General features: G+C 45.0%; 1 protein-coding gene across 1 annotated transcript in view; it reads right to left on the bottom strand.

Moving 5' to 3' along the window:
* CELSR1 (cadherin EGF LAG seven-pass G-type receptor 1) overlaps positions 1-17,967 on the bottom strand; it is a gene marked incomplete at both ends in the record, with an annotated part of 173,206 nt that overhangs the window by 42,084 nt on the left and 113,155 nt on the right. The window contains 3 exons of the mRNA XM_082308675.1: positions 4,407-4,532; positions 5,994-6,157; positions 7,331-7,488. Coding sequence (XP_082164801.1) covers positions 4,407-4,532; positions 5,994-6,157; positions 7,331-7,488 — 448 coding nt within the window. The remainder of the gene's footprint in view (positions 1-4,406; positions 4,533-5,993; positions 6,158-7,330; positions 7,489-17,967) is intronic.

Here is a 17,967-nt window from a genome sequence, read left to right as displayed (position 1 = left end):
CCTTAAATATCTCGAGGTGACAGCTGAAGAGTTGCCCTCCTCTCTAACCTTGCACGAACACAGCTCCTACAGGGAGACACCGATGACAGCCTTCAATGGAAAGCACTTTGCTGATGGAAAACAGGGTAACACCCACCCTTTGGACTTTTAAAGTAGTTACCTCAGGTAACAGGAGCTACGGTACCATGGATTAGTCGATGCCACTGATTAGAAGCACAAATTAAGACATGGGAACTCTGCTATTTGCAGCACATCATATGGCACCTCCACGATGCGTGGCACCTTGTAGGGGGATCTATGGTCAGGCCCTGCTTGATGTCCTCACTCACAGGCATGCTGGTGAAGTTCATGGCAGCTTTTAGCAAGTGGAAGCAGGCCTTAGAGACTGGGTACAATCACCACGGATTGGCACCCAGCCTTGTATCTTGTCATGCACTGAGCCCATGTCGATGGTCAGTGAGATGACAGGGGCTAAGTTCCCTTCCTCTTCTGCTCCACACTACGTATCTGCTGACTCTTCTGGATTTTCTTGTAGTAAGAGAGATCATGTATATACAAATGTGTACCTGTTACTTTAAAATGGCAAGTCCTTAGAAAAAGGTAGAGGGACAGCACCATTGCAGAAAATGGAGTCAGGCTGATATGAAGTGGCATTTTTTGGAAGTAAAAAGAAACCCAAACCCCAAATTCTGATTTCTCTGCCTGGCCAGTCTCCACAAAGGGAAAAGCTGTGCATGCGAGAGCACAGGGGCTAGAGGAAAGTGCTGTCTGCAAGCCCTTCAGCTCCCTATTTGTGAGAAACAGGATGTTCGTGACTACTGAACTACCACTAGCCAAGCCAGAGGTGTGACTTGACTTGCCCTTCTCTAAGGTGTGGTTCCCTGACCACCCCACCCTGGGGTAAATGCAGGCAGTCCCCCCCAAAGGGCAGCCCCTCTCCCCCCTGCTCCAGGCTGTGATCTCCCCTTTGCAGTCACACTCAGTCCTCCACAAATGCTAGTGGGGGCATATGGTGGAACAACCGAAGCTTAGCATGCTCTTGAAACCCAGACAGCAATTTAAATCGGTTTGCCACCAGACACAGGTGTCCCCAGCTTGCTTAAAACTTGAATCCAGTGCTCGAACTCTGGCTGTCTGGGCCAGGGCATGATGCCAGCTTGCACTGCACCACATCAATGTAAAAGTAACCGGGACATCAGTGTTGAGCACAATCATTTCCTCCTGCTCCACGCGTGCAAAAGTCAGCCTTCCCCTTCCTCCTCTACCCTGGCGACCTTCATGACGACCTCAACTTCCAGCTTCTTTGCTAGTGGTTTTCTAGACCATTGCTGAGACTTTTAAGTCTGCCTGCTTCTGGAGAGCGGAGCCAGGATGCAAAGCTTGTGGGCTTCCCACCTGCTGGAGGCTGGGAACGCAGTTTGCAAGTGTTGTGGCTCAGCTCCTGGGAGAACTGGACCGGCATGGCAATTAGCCACCTTCTTCCTTTTCTCACCAGTGGTGACTTTCGGTGCTTGCAAATACCATTCCCTTCCCACACCTCCTCCCAATTCCCCTCCCTTCCTCGGGGCGAGGGTGCACCTTCCCTTGCTAGTAAAACAGAAATCCTCATCTGTCAGCCCCCTCTGACCTGCCTCCTCCCCCCAGCCCTTCCCCATGCCTGGCACCGGGGGTCTCCATGGAGGAGCTGGTGGCCACACGCAATGTACCCAGATGGGACCTGACCACTCCTGTCACCACAGAGGCGAGCACACGTGCTTCCAAGCACAGCACCTCCCTACCATCAATGATGCAAACTAACTGTTTTCTCAGGTTTTGCCGCTTTGAAGTGCTGCCTGTGTATCTACATACACTTTTAAGAGACTCCTACATTAAAAGGCCATCAGAAAGACATGAGAGCTCTTCACTGTGGAGACAGAGGGCCTGGGGAAACACACTGCCAACATCGAGATGTCACCTGCAGTTTGGGTGTAGGACACGTGACAGCTTATGTTTTGGTGCAAACCTGTAGTGTTCAGGCCAAGGCTGGCACAATGACATTAGCCATCCGAGAGCGAGTTGGGCACAGTGGCTAGATCTTCACAGCATCGCAATATCTCAATTTTTAAAAGAATTAAACTACAACAAAGGTGAAACTCATTTTTCCCTAATTTTATCTCCCTTCTATAGGCCAGCAGAGGGAGATGGGAACTGCCAGCAGGTGAGGGAGCAGGTCCTAGGAGGGTGGTGAAGGTTAAACACCCCATCCTCACTAGTGCAGACCAGATCCCAGCATTTCTGAAGAGCGGGCAATTGAAAAAGTTGAATTCTCAACTTGCCAAAGCCATTGCTGTCTGTGAACCTGAAGCAGATCCAGCACTGTCAAAGGGATTGAAGAAATGCATCAGCCAATCACTCCTACACAAGAACGCAAATATTCTAGCGAAGACTTTTTAAAAAATAGCTGCCTAATAATGGCTAATGCTGTTAGGATCGTATCTGAACACTCGAATGAGCAACCTGAAAGCCAGGAGTATCATATATCAGTGATTCCTCCTGACTTTAACTTGAGGCTCCTGAAATCTTAAATTCATTTCTTTCTTCGCTTTCCTTTTTTCCTTAGGGACACTTTGCCCCACAAAAATCATCAAAGAAGCAAGCAGCCTGCTGCCCTCAAACTATAAAAAAACCCACACAAATTGAGGCACCAGCAAGAACACGGGGTTGCCGAACGACAAAGGGGACATGCAGGAATGCACAGCGCTGGAGGCAGAGGGGACCGCTGGGGCCCAGGGGAACAGTGGTGCTGTGGTTGTCATCATCTGTATTACTTGAACTTAAAATGAGTTTCCAGTGATGGCTACAGGGCAGTTCTGAGGTGATTTTCTAAATCCCAAACTTCATGTTTTGGTCTTGAGTTTGGGATAAGCAAATGATGAATAAGACACACATTTGATCGAATTTTGAAATTCCATTTCAAAACTAAGATAAAGACAGAGGGAAGGATAGTCTTCGCATGTGATAGCACTACTACCCATTTACCCCAGTACAGGTCACACCAGAGTTGGGCCCTGGCACTCTCTCAGGAGACATCAGCGTGGGTTTGTACCTCAGAGACCAGCCTATCATGAAGAAAACACCAGAACTTCACTGACAAAGATACTTGACATGAGACATATGGAAAAATTAGATCTTCATACAAACCTGGAGAGCTCAAAATACTTGACGAGCTGCTATAGAAAGCAGGTACCTTGCTAGGGGCAGTAATAGCAGTTCTGCGCTCTGCATGAGGTGGGACATAAGAAGAGGCCTCCATCATTTGTTTCCCCCATCCCTCACCCTGCAGACCCTTATTTCCAAGCCAGAAACTTAACTATGTGTCCTCTCCTCCTAAGCTGCTGCTTCTCAGGCAAGGGGAGAGCGGTTGCCACCACCTAGATCTGGCCCAGGCTGAGGCATACTGTGCTAAAGTGGTTTGCAAATCACTGCGGTGTGTGCACCTCAGCTTGGAAACCTGCTGTTCCAGGGTCCACACCCTGCTGAGAGTAATCAAGAATGTCTGATTTGGGGTAGATACATCAAAAGAACAAAATCCTTGATCACACTGCAAACTATTCTGGGCTAAGCGTCACGGGGGGATAATGGAAACGCAGACCTACAACATCTGCATCAGAGGCCAGAATTTGGCCTTCTGTTTCTAGGAAAGCCATGCCTAGTTTAAGCATGTTTTCTTTCCTGGAAGCCTCCAGGAAGACTCCAAATGAGCAACCCTTCACCAGATGTGGAGGTGCCACCTTACAGCGGGCAGCCTGCTGCTGCACTGACCCCCCGAGACCCCTAATGCAGATGACTCCTCACTTCCTTGGGAAGAAACTAACTGCAAGTTCTTCACACCCTGTAAAACACACCTGTTGCTCCTTCCTCATCCTTTATTAATGAGGTTTTACACATATACACACATTGTGTTCAATCAAAGAAAAACCCAATAAAACTGAAAGCGCTCGTACTCAGCAGAGACTGCCTTCTTGCCAAGAAAGTGGTGATTAAAACTGCCCATTCATCCCTGGTTTGAGTCAAAGCCCAATAAAGTCAGCAGGATTCTTCCCACTGATTTAAAGGGGCTTAGGATCAGGCATTTTTACTATAAACAAATTACTAAATACTGCCAAGTTCTGTGGAACTACTTTGCTTAGGTAAGTAAATCAATGAAAGCCTCTGTTATTCATGACAGTATGTCAGCAATCGGATTTATTATATAGGTGATCTCTAAAATTATTTCAAATAGATAATGGGTGATTTTTAGTCTTAATTGCAATCTGCTGTTACCTGTCCCTTAAGCATCACAGTTTGACATACGTGCTATGAGATGTTAATGATGGGTAATGAAATCTGCACACGTGACTACGCATGAAGAGGTCTTTGCACCCTACCTTGCTCGCAGTTTTTCCCTCCGTAGCGTACGGGGCACTCGCAGATGTACGTGTTCCACTTGTTGACGCACGTGCCTCCATTCTGGCACCAGTTGGTTTCGCAATAGTTCCGCTGCGCTGCACAGCCTGAAATTCAGGAAAACAGTTACTTTGCATGGTTTTAACAAGAAAAAGGCTCTGATGATTGTATCTGAGGTTTTATGTAAAAAGAAGACATGATCATTATAGGTTTGTGGGTTTTTTTTTAACGTCCTTGAAGTCAGTGAAGCAAAATGTGGATGGCAAAAGTTTACGTGACCTAAGCAAGTGTCAAATTCATGAAGACAAATCTATCAAAGGCTGTTAAATACATTCACTGAGCTGTAAGTCTCTGGGGACTAAGAGAAAATTTTGGGGAAATATCACTGTCTGTTTGTCCTGTTGTTATACTCTTCCCCTGGCACCCGCTGCTGCAGACAGGCAGATTGACTGGTGCTGTGACTCAGCACCACTGTTCGCAACTTACTGTCATCTAACCGAGACACTAACCAGGGAAAACCAATGCACAGTGTTACACAGTGGAGTAACACTACTATGCATCATTGTTTTAAACTATATGGAAACATGTTTCCAAATGAGGAAAAAAAAATCCATCCTAAAGAAAACACTTCACGCCCCTCCTGATGTATATTTCCATAAGATAAAAACTCGTGTTTAACTATTAGAGACATAACTGTTAAAAAAGGGCCTCCAGACAAAACAGCAATTTGAAGCTTATGCTATGACTCCCTTCTTAATCCATCAATGCAACATACCTAAGAACTGCAATTTAGCTCTTACACAGACCTTCAGCACGGTGGAAGGAAGGGACTTGCCACTCTTGCGTGTTTTATGATGCCAGTTTTATGATGATGAGAACATTTTGTACACCACAACTAATCCTGATCAGGGATCCAGGGACTGGAAACCAAATCAGAAACTCCAACAGGCTGCTTCATGAAGCAGGTTTCAGATTTGGAGGACTGCAGAATTTGATTTACGGAACAAACATGATTTATTAAAAGGTCATTAAAAACATTGTCTTTTTCATGAACTAATCCCACTGGCTTTCAGAGCAAAGTGACATTTAAAAGGTAATTAAAAAAAAGAAAAAAAAAGGAGGAAAAGTTCATTTAGGCGTAAATTCCTGGGTGAAACTCACAGCAATGCAGAAGGTCTAAACAAGCCCGGTCCTTTTCTGCACGCCACTTAATCCTGTAAGTGTGCGCTGTGCCACAGGCTATTGTGTGCGTTCCTAGCGTGGGCGCAGACTGCACCTTGTTCAAACCGATGAGGTGTGTTGAGCAGGTCTGGATGTAGCTGTGCTGGTGACGTGGTGGCAGTGCAACGCCTAGCAGCACTTCAAGCCCCTGCCACATAGCTCAGGGCAAATGCTTTGCGCTCAGCGGCACTAACAGGGGACAGGGGCCATTTCACACCCCTTTGTCCCCTGCCCCCTCCTGGGGTTCCTCCCCGTGCCAGCCTCTTTGACATCCTCAGCCCTGTTACACACACAGCTACAGCAGAGAGCTTTCTCGTGTTGACGTTTGAGGTGGTAGTCGCTCATACCTGGCAGAGTGCCGTTATTGGCGATGAAACTAGCCATGTCGATCGGCTTGCTGTCGATAGACAGGTTCCTCATGCAGCCGATAAACTGTCTGTTGTGCACTGGGAAATCTTCAGGCAAGTTTGGGACACCACCAAGGAGAAGAGGGCCAGTTAGGTCCAAAGACCTGAAGAAACAAAGAAATGCTCATCATTTCTTGCACATAATTTTTTTTTGTTTTGTTCTTTATCTTCCTGCTTCCATAAGCACATTTGAGCTATTTAGTTTACCCGTGTTGCCATGCACTTCCCTCTGCTACATCAGCACTTCCAGAGCTTGTAATCAAAGGACCTTCCAGAAACACCATAACTTTTAACTTAGCAGCTGTCATATGCATACAGAATCCAATGACCTGTCCCTAACAAGTGGCCAATATGAAGAAGAAAATGGAAATTACGGAAAAATGTGCAGGTGCAGGACACTTCTTTCTGACTCCAGTCATCCAGGGGCTGGCTTATGCTCCTCAGCACACGGGCTGAGATGCTGTAGATTTTGATATAATGACTTAATTATTATACAGTGCCAACCCTTTTTAAATCCTCTGAAGATCTTAGTCTTAATAACATTTGGTGGAGGAAGGTTCCACTGAGTGACTCCACACTGTGTGAAAAGTATATCATTTGGTAGTTTGAATTAGCCCTAATTTTTATGGCCCCTCCTTCTCTCGGGATTTTAGAGCAGCATGTGCATCTCAATGGTCTTTCTGCTATAGCTCATTATTTTATACCCCCACTATGTTCCTTGCTGTCCATCTTCTCTTTAAACCCAACGGTACTAATCTTTTTGGTCTTTCCTCACAGGAAAGTTTTTTTTTTAATACCTAATGATTTTCCATGGCCTTTTCTGCACCTCCTTTATTTCTATCACCTTTTAAGACAGGACTGTTAACCTAAATGATGGAAGTAATAAACTCTTCAGCCATCCCCTTAATTTATAAAGTCTAGCATTTTATTTGCCCTTCTCTTTACATTTTCATACAGAGCAGATGCTTTTTGGGGGCCATCCACACTGACCTCCAGGTCTTTTTTTTTTTTGCATTTTACAAGTAATTTGGGCACATGTCTGTATCTACACAAAACTCTGTGCATTCCACCCAGTGTACTGACACTTGCAGTAGCCTCCAACAAATTCCAAAATACCAAAATACCAAATTCCAAATACCAAACTAATCCTTGTTACTTTTTCTTGTTAAATCATATCTGCTTTTCCAACTTAATTTGCTTAGTGGTTAATCACATACTGTTAACTCTCCCCTGGAAGAACAGAATGAGTGGACAATGCAAATATAGGGAATCCTTACTTCTTTGAGCCGGTCTGAGTCCCCTGGGCAGCGCAGGTGTAGTTTCCAATGAGGCTCCCGAAGCGCACAGCCACTGCTGTGTCACAGTCATCCACGGTCACCACGGCCACCTTCTCTCCTGAAGGCCCATGAGGAATTCCTAATCGCCCAATGTTGGGCTTCAAGAAATAAATGGCACGTGTCATACAGTGCTAAATACACATGGCATTTAAATGCTGGTTCAGCCAGCTCACCAACGTACTTCTTATTCCCCAAAGGGGACTAAAATAGGATGTGTAAATAAACTAGCAGAAGTTAAGTTGACCTGTGACATCTAGGCAAGAAAAAAACCCCAATGGATGACTTTAAAGAGGGTCTATACATGGTTAGTTTGATACACAGTATGGTCAGAAGTGGCTTTAGTCTTTTCCACTGCTGCACCACTTCTTTGGCCCAAATCACTTCAAAGAGGTGTTTTCTTACTTCTTCACAGCAAAATCTAATAAATTCTGCTAATTTTGCAACTTTTCACCTCAAGTGAATGAAGTTACTTGAATTTTAACGTTGTTTCTGCCCAAAGACAGAAAAACATAAAATGATGTAATATCACAAGTGAGGCTAAAGGCTTAAATCAAATTTTCCCTCATGAGGGTACTGTCAGGGCAACCACAAACTGAGTGCAGGTTCCTATAAAGGCTGTAGCAAAAGGTTGTCCGATGACTGTGAAGGAGCTTAGATGAAGACTGCTTGTGACTGCTGGGAGTGCCTCCCAGCTACAAGATGGAGGGCATAGAAACCCAGTGCCTGTGGCTGAGCTGGCTAAGAAGCCCCCCAGTTTCTAGTTATAGGAAAATAGGGATCATCAACCCACAGATTTGGACAACCAAAAATAAGGGATGGATCTGAGCTTGCTCATGCAGCCACTTTGGTCCAGGCATGCAGAGTGACACCGTGGGCGATGCATGGAAGATGGGAAGAAAGTGTGTTTTAGAGTGGCAATAAATGCTTCAGCTTGTCCTGATCTCTGGCTTCACCCAGGCAGTAGGAAACTCCTGCCCACCCACCCACCCACCAGTGCCCTGGTGAACATGTGCCACAAAACAAGAGTTACCACACTCGGCTTCACACCTCCACCGTTAGTGGCTCACTCTGGTAATCACCCTGCTGGCAGGTGTTGCTCTCCCCACTTCAGCAGCTACTGACAACTGGGGAGATTCAGCGATCCCAACAGGCAGGAAAGCCTACAGGACCACTGGGAATCCAACCCCAAACACCAAACTTCTGTGCCTCCACCCCAAACACATCCTTCATCTCCTTTAATTTCCTAACTGACAAGATGTACCCCAGTGTGACTGACAGGAGACAACATCTGCTACACAGAAAAGCAAGAGACAGATTCCTCCAGCGGAGAAGTGCATCATGACTGTTAAAAAAGGGCACAAGTATGAACACCAGTATATCAGCCTCAATGAAGAACTAGTAAATTCTGTAAGAAAACCATTTTCCATGTTTAGTGTTCGTAGAGAGCTACAGAGTCGTAATCTACTACTGGTGCAGGATCTCTGAGGACTTTATGGGTACAAGAGAAGCAATGTGCTGAACTCCCCTGGCTTTGCTGGCGTTCCTCTACGGGCAAATGGACACCCCACAGGAGTGAAGTCACCAGGATCTGACCCAGACACTCTGAAAGCCAAGAGATACTTTTATGATGTGTTGATCAGCAACGGTTGTAACCATATGACAACAGAAGATGGCTGGGCATCCCACTGTAGTTTGCTGTACACTCGCTTTAAAACATATATTGCTCAACTGCATACTGAAATCCCTTATTTGTACAGCAAACAAGGAAGCAGTAAGGGGATAAATGCCTATTCTTTCTGTTTCGCTTGTACACACATAAATTTGTTAAAATACCTAAAGTCACTTTCATCATGTGTAAAGACATACAGATTTATTTCAAAGGGCAATTATCCCAATGTATAAAAAACATTTTTAAAAGACGTTTCCTGGTGTCAGTTCCAGTTGGAAAGTATTTTCCACTTCCTCTACCAAGAACTAATGTGACCACATAGTTTGGCAGTGATACAGTATAAGGTTTTGACCTCTCTTCAGTGATATTAAGGCAGATTTTATTTTTTCCAGTACTCCCTGGACTTTGCCACTACCCAGCTTTGAAAGACAGGAAGCATACATATTTGCAGGGCTGAAAATGTTATTGTATGCAATGATAGCAATGTGAGCGAGCAGCTTTTCAAAGTACATGAAAAAATACATAGAAAATTAACCAACTGGCAGGCAGACTTACCCTTCCAAAATTAAAATGTTTGCATTCTGGGTGCTACTTCTATTCATTTGGAGGAATGATTCGATTAACATTTACGTTCTTGTGCTTCACTGAAGTAACCTATTGTTTCTTACATGGGAGCCTTGACAAAGGCAGGGTATTTATTCTCGCGGCAGGGGGGATCTGCCCAATGTTAATCAAGATTGCAACCTGATGAGACTCAGCAGTTTGCAGCTGCTCCTTCACAGTCAACTAGCTGCAGTGGCAAATTGATTTTTTTCCCCTACTTTTATTTCACATAGAAATTGCAAAGTGTTTCTCTAGATGTCGACTGCTCATTGCAGTACAGACCTCTGGCTTCTCTTCGGCTCTGATGACCACACAGAGCCATAAGCTGATGAGGAAGAAATGGAATATGCTTGTGAATGAAAAGAGACCTACTGGCAGTTCAAACCATACTTAGTTCAAACACGTCGTGATTTTCTGACCATGTTAAAAGGCCCATTTGACAGAACAGGCTCTTGGCAAAACGGAAGAATATGTTGCTGGGAAAGGAAAGAGAGATTCTCTGAGTGATTTCATGTGACATGGGCTCTTTTTTCTCTTATATGTGGCAAGTACTACACTACTCATCTTCTCAGCACCTAGCCTAGGGAATACTTTATAACTGAAATAATATGAAGTAAATAAAAGACTGGAACAGAGGGAGCCTAAGCTAGGAGTTCCTTCAGAATTGCCTCATGAAACTGATTTTATTCATTTAATATTTTAATTAATGCTAAGTATAGTTTGCTGGTGACACAAAGGATATTTAGAGTATCATGCATTAAAAAAAAGAATCACTTTGAATAGCTGAGTCCTAGAAAGAGAATTAATCACGGAACATGAAACTTGGGATCTAATCACAAGAATTTCTATTGCAGGCTCAACAATCACCAGCTATAAATGAAGAAAAATAAGAAAAAATTAACTGTATTAATTGACTACAAAACAATTATGAACCATGGTGTGATTAAAATATAAAAAAGGCAATACAACAGTGGTTTGTTGCGAAGATGGGTATGAAGGAAATTTTATGACACTGAACAGGATAGAATATTGTGGACAATTTTTATTTCATTTATTAAAAATAACTTCCAACTAGAGCAGATGCACAGAACTGCAGCCAGGGCAATGGAAAGCTTACCTTATCGAACAGAAAACAAGGACTTGCCAGGTTTAGCCTAGCAAAGTAAAGGCTAAGGAAGAGTTTTGGAAATGGGAAGATGCTATCACTGCAATGGACACAGTACAAGAACAAATGGGGATAAGATGCCCATGAGTAACATAAGCTGGAAATCAGCAGGTGATGCCCAGCCACAGGAGGGGTCATCTTTGAGAAAGTAGCAGGGGTGCATATTATAAAAAAGAACTTAATTTGTTTGTGATTATAGAAGCTGGTGTTAGCAAGAGGACTGGCCTACATTTGAAAGAAAATAAGTAATGGTAAGTAGTACTTGGAAAATACACAAGAAAGCGACTTGCCATCACTAAATGATAGCACACACATTTACATTTCAGGCATCATCTTTGCTTCTGTGGAATTCTACTGGAGCAAGACTGATCCCTAACAGTAGGAACAGCGAACACTAACCAGCATTAATTCACACTATTATTTTCTGGAAATATGTTCAAGGAGTTAAAAGCCAGACTTTCATCTGGGTACTTAGCAGTCCTTTCTGCCTGTCAGACTCATCTCCTGAAACACCATGCTACCCGAAAGGCAAGTTTCATTAGCTGTGCCAATTCTGCACTCATGAGTAAATGTTCAATGTGGTGTACAGGAATTTACCAGCATGACCCCCATTAATGATAATGCAAGTCATGTAGCTGAGTTCCTGCTCATGGGGCTGAAAATTTACTTTGCGCTGTCTAACCCTAAAGGCTGCCTTTTTACTTAGTGCTTGTCCAGAAAGAGGTTGGAATTCAAAGTTTGAATTGCTGTAAAAGTGAGTAGCAAGAAGAGGTACCAAACAGTGCCACAGAGAGAACTTGGTCTCCCTTAAACACACTGTGAATGAATTGGATTCATCCTGGACTCAAAAAAAAAAAAAGGAAAAAAAAGGAGCCCTGTGTGTCGCAGTGTATTATCACCATCACATAGTGATTCTTCAAACATTCTGCGCACCCCATATTAAAGTACTTTCTGTTCATTGTACTGACACTTATGTTTGCTGGATGTAATTGCATACAGAGTCACTTGGAGAACAGAAAGCAGCAGCCCTGACTCAGGAGCCACATGTGAGAGCAGAAGCCACCTACCCTTCTCTCTAACTGTGAAACAAGATGAACCATATTTCTGTTCCTCAAATTAGTACATAAAATTGTACACAACATCACGAACCTTAGCCTTGCCTCTTCAAGCTTTCATGAAGGAGATGAGTGGTTCCGATGCATGGGTGGACAATCTCAAATCTCATGCCTAACCCATGACATTCTCCCTTGCCCAGACAGAGTCACAGGCAGACTGTGATTGCAGGAATGACAGCCTCCCAGCACGTCTTTTGAAAATTGCAGCTCCCTTTCTGACAATAGCGGAGTTAACAGCGAGACTCATCTGCTGTCCTCAGCGGTGACCTGGAGGAGTGACCTTCTCAAGCCGCAAAGGTGCGTGTAACTCCCTTTGGCCACCTGCAGTGACCTTCTCAGGTTGCAGTTGACAGCGGAGTGAGAGAACGCCACTGCAAAGGTATTTTACTACCGATGCCAAATCTGATTTTTGTGAAACCCAAGTACGGAGCAATGAACTGTTTGGACTTCTCTCCACAGCTTCAACAGAAAGAAACACATGTAGATTCTTCCAGGTGCATGTAAAATGCTGAGAAGCTTAATCTGTGAACTTGCGTTTTATAAATGGAGACCAGATAGAGGAGAGAAGGTCATCAAAACACATCTGCTTATAGTTTGCAAATCTACTGCACAAATCTACTCCCATTCCACTTAAAACATCAGACATGGATATTCTCATGTATCTCAGTTTCATTTGGATCCTCTATTATTTTAAAGTAAATATTTAAACTGTGAGAGCCCACACAGTTACTTATTAAAGACACAGATGGTCTAATGATGCACAGTGAATGGAAAAGACATACAGAATAATGGACAATGGAAGCCTTGTCTTAAATACTTAACGGTTACATTTTTACTTTATAAATGCTGTTTTCAAAAGCCACGATGCAAAATTGTTGGAGATATTTAAGCAAACAGTCCGGTCTTTGGCAGACTTCTTTTGAATTAAACCAGACCAGATACTGTACCTGTAATAGTAATACTACAAAGTGCAAACGTTTGTTTAGTCAATCAGCAGCAGTGACGACACGCAGATTACTGGATCTCACCCTTTTATTAGTTAATCCGCAAGATAATAGAGCTTTTCCAAAGGTCCCACAAGCATTTCCTCCACCAGAAACACCTTTTTCCAATTTCCATTCTTAGATAAAAAATTGCCACTTGACTTTTCACACAGATGGAAAGAGGGAGAGTGGTTTTGGTCAGCCACGGGAGAGTGATCCAACTTCACAGATATTCCCTGAACTCAAACTGAAAGCTGTGCTCTCCAGCCCGAACCCCGGCCGTGAGGACTTCTGTCTGCTTTAGCCACCCCATGGAGCCTTTTGAAGGAGCTGAGGGGACGATTCAGCAGCAGACTGCAAGCGTGGCCAAGACTTTGAGAACACAAACTGGGAACCCTTGCAAATGAGACACAACCCATCTCTTTATGCTCGGCACGAGGAGACCTGTTTTCGTAGTGGACAGATATAATGTTGCATATCGTAAACACTGCATTTGCTCAGCTCACTGTACACATTAAAAAATACATCTATTTTAGAAAGTTGGTCTTTTAGCAAAATGCTTTGTGTGGCATGGCTTAATATGCAGAGCTTGGCTTGTTTGTCTTTTTAATAAGTGCAAATGTGTAAAAAGAAAAGCCATCCTGAAGTCTGTGCCAGCCTTTCAGTGCTTCCAAGAGTTTGCTTAGTGGACAATGTTACCCTTCTGTTTTTGTTAATCAGTAGCTAATGATTTATTGACTGTTTGGAGTGGCTAAAGGTTAGAAAGAATCTGTTTCCTAGTTATTTTTAATACATAAAAAGCACTCCTCTGCATTGTTAATGTGCTGGTTCAGACCCCACCGTCCCCAAAAGTGTTGGGTGGAAAATGCCTCACGTTCATACCCTTTGGGGCTCTTTGCTTCCCAACGCTTGCAGCTACGGTAACAATGGGAAAAAATGGAGCAACTGGCATCAGGTCCTGCTGGAGGCTGCTGCTGGGGCTCTGGCCACCTCCAGGGTGTCCCCTCGCTGGCTCCCTGGCGCTCATTAGGCAGCCTGCCAGCCGCCCCGGTTCCTTCGTTAACCTGCTGGCCTCTGCTCTGCTATCTAACACGGGGAAGGGAGAAACCCTCTCCAATTCCCAGGCGATGCTGTGCTGCTTCAGTGGTCAAAAAGCTCATTAAGGGCCGGTGGTGGCGGCAGTCTCCCTGGGCAAGCGGCCGGAGTCCAGCCCCCCGCAAGGAAAATAAATAAATAAACAAGAAACAACAAATGGGGAAAGCACCGTGCTTCAGCAATCCCAGGGGGAGAGACTAGGAAATGCCGGAGAAGCTTAGCACCGTGGCATGGATTTGCAGACCATTCTGATCAATCAGGAAACTCCAAATTTGGTCAGATTAAGAGAAACCATTAATATTAATCTCTACTTTTTAAAGTTTCCCCCTGCAGCTTTCCAGAGAACCTTTAAAATAAGGTGGTGTGAAGAACTGAGAATCTTTTATACATCCTGATTAGTCACCAGGGAAAGGCAGGACAAATCATTTCACATAAACCCCTTACTCCTTTGATGTATGTATCCCCTTTATTCCCTGAATATTTTAATGGCATTTCTTTATACAAACTTGCCTCGAGTCTGTCGAGAAACATGAGAGCCTGTGACAGTGAAAAGGAAAACCAAAAAGCTTCCCATCGGTGAGTCAAAAATGCAAATCGTGAAAAGCCACCAGACCAGTTCGCTTTCCTAGACAAACTCCCTGAAACATCGATCTCAGGATTCAGGCTGGGACACAAAGTCAAGCGAGTTTTACTAGCCTGATTCGTTATCTCCTTCACGGCCGCATCCAGAGGCTAAACTTTGATATTCAAAGCAGGAGGCTTTCGGCACAGCCATGAGACCTGGCACGCGTGAACGGCGCTGGCTGAATTGCTGCTGCTCTTTCAGTGGTAGGGCAGAGACGGGGGGCGGCCCTCCTGTCCCACCATCCAGCAATGACATGGCGAGCCTGTGAAAAGCCATGGTTACACACACACGGCATCCAGACATGCACCTTCCCTCCACAGAGTGTGACCAGTATCTTCACAAATATCATCCAGCTCCTGCAAAGGCTGTATACTCGGATTTGACTAATTTTGGCAAAGGCTGCTGTAGTACTGATGGGAAGAATGAGTTTTCCCTGCCTGCAAATGGAAATTTTATCCTCAAATTTGTATTCCCAGATGCTTCTCAGCTCTTTGATGCTGCATCAGTGACACAGCAAGAAGGACCCGTTTTGGCTGCCGAGAAACCGTGCCCACTCCTCAAGACAACATCCACCTTTCCGCGTGGGAGACACCACTCACCTTGGTTTTCTGCTGCTGCGGGTCCCCTCGTCTGCCCTCTGCAGCGCTCTCCTCCCCTCTGCTCTGCCTCCGTGGCTGGTATGCCTTCTCCCTGCCCTCTGAACCCTTTTTCTGCCTATTTTGCTGCCTCCTTCCCTTCCACCAACAAGGATGCTCCTCCAGCATCCTTGGAGAACTGGGAAAGGAGAGCATGTGAAGGATGCTGGAAGAGCATCCTTGTTCTCCTTCACATGCTCTCCTCTCTCAGTTCAGCAAACCCTTCTCCCTTTGCCATTTGTCCCTATCTACCTGCCAAAGTACCACTCTCAAATATTTTCAGCTTTATATAAATCTTCTATGTTTTATGACTTAATTTTGCATCCAGGACGCAAATGTTATTGATGTCAGAGTCCAAGAAATACCTAGAAATAGCACAATGTGACACTTATTCACAGCAACTAACTCCTCCTCCTTGGACTCATCCCTGGTGACACCTTGCCAAGCAAACTGCAGCTCAGTGTGGGTGATGGGGACACAACTGGGTCTACAAAGCCCAGGAATCCCACAATGCTCTATGGGCTAACCGTCCATGGCTGGATCTTTGCGAGGGTCTCCTAGTACACACAGATCCCTGCGTGGCCAGGGAATTGCAAAGTGCTGCTTCCCCTCACTCCACAGACAGATGCAAAATACCTGAAAAGCTACTGCAAATCAGCGAGCCACTGTAGATTTACTGTGTGATTAAACGGAGATAACAGTGCACTTCAAAGCACTTGCACCAAATTCCTGAGGTGCCATTTCAATGACTCTGCTGGCTTTGCAGAAGCCCTGCCAGGCTGTGCTGCACAGCACAGCACGGCCCAGCACAGCACAGCCTTCAAGCACCATCCTCAGGGCCTTACGGTGAGCCAACGGCCATTCAGACTCTGCCAGCTCTCACCGAGGCCCCTCGCATCTCCTTAGCCTTCAGGAGGAGCTGGAAATCACCATTTTGGGAGGCGCCATTAAACCTCCAAGGAGTTTCTCAGCGTGGAGGTGTTAGATGGCTCGAGCGAACCTGGGCTCAAGGAGCACCGCGGGGTGCCAGGTTCCCCAGGGTGATCTGAGAGCCCCGCACCATGGGGAAAGCCACGCAGCTGAGACCCAGCTCAGGTGCGGGGTGAGTGCAGACTTATGGCAGTGCTGTAACTGGGCACGCAAGTCAAGCCTTTTAAAACCTGGGAGGAGCAAGAGGAGTAAGTGCTGAGCAGCCTTGCCGAGGATGAGGCTGCCAGAGAGTGGAGTCTCGGGCTGGTTTTGACACCACATGGTCCCTACTGTTACTTGCAGAGTGAAAGCCCTGGGGACGGTTTCTGAAAAGTTACTGTTTGCACTTGCGTATAAAATCACTGCCACAACAACGAGTGTTTTCAGGTGGTGTTTGCAAACTCTGTGAGAACACCACTTCCAAAAGCAAGTGGGGGAGAGCAAGCGAGCCAGGCACTGGGTACACACTTGCTCTCCTCTTCCCCAGCCGACTGAGAGATTTCTCAAAGCTGTCACAGAGAGCTGAGCGACTCAGGGCTGGGGAACAGGACACACTTTGCATCTCAATGACCTCCAAATGACTTTCACTGCTTTACACTTTCATTTCCCAAGACACAGATTTAGAGGCGAGTTATTTGTTATTTTGTGTCAAGACAATGGAATGTCGCTCTGCCGCCAAATCCTGATTTCCTTTCCCAGATATCAATCACTTTGCACTTACCCTCTACCAGTAAAAAAAAAAACCAAAATCAACAAAACCAATTACTACTAATTGAAATCCACATGAATAAATATTGGTGGAATTGCAGGGAGGGGCTTTTAAAGTCCAGGCTCCCGTGTGCCTGTTCTGGAAGGGTAGACCAGCTGCCCCCATGACACCCACTACCACCTGCAAGGGCTCTGCAGCCACGTCCAAGCAGGACCAAGAAAAAGTAAATATTAGCCAGGCAGCCCTTCAACGCTTTTCAGGAGACGTTAGGAACGTAAATGGTTGCCACAGGCCAGAACAAAGTCCCGCTGAGGGAGTGGTAGATCCCATGGAAGAGCGTAAGAACAGGGCAAATGTGCAGCAACATTTCTCCTGTCCTCCTGGCTCTCGGCTTCTCACCTGCAATACTGCAGGCCGGAGCTCGAGATGGGTTTTCACAGGCTCCTGCCACATTTTATGGATGGAAGGGACTCATGTTATCATCTAATCAGCCTTTTGCCTTATACAACCACAGAACATCACCCAGTGAGTCCTGCCTCAATAACGTGGCTTGCACCTGAGCTAAAATTTTCCTTTAGAAAGGGAAATACTAACTTGATTTAAAGATTTCAAAGGACAGTGAGACCATCAGAACTGAGAGCATATTATCATGCAGATTATATACCTTCACTATTAACGATATTGTATATTATTTCTAATCAGAATCTGTCAAGCTTCAGTTTCTATATAACAAAACTATAGTCTTATCTACACTAGGACTTTCATTGATGATCCTCTGGATTTGGGTGGAAGAGGATGAATTGGGCCTCAGCAAGGACGGGAGTCTCTGAATCTTTAGACAGAACGCCAGGAAATGACTCATAAACTGAACTATTTTTGCAGAGATTACCTTTTCTCATGGCATTTTAAAAATTGAGTTCTGAGCATGTAGGAAATGACATGTTTTGCATCCAGACACGAGGAACATATTTTATGTGTTTGACTAGAACAACATTTTGAACTTTAAATG

Source organism: Platalea leucorodia, assembly GCF_965183815.1.
Source record: "Platalea leucorodia genome assembly, chromosome: 4".
NCBI classification, from domain to species: domain Eukaryota; kingdom Metazoa; phylum Chordata; class Aves; order Pelecaniformes; family Threskiornithidae; genus Platalea; species Platalea leucorodia.
Note: the sequence above shows the minus strand (reverse complement) of the source record. Positions and strands in the feature narration are given on the sequence as shown.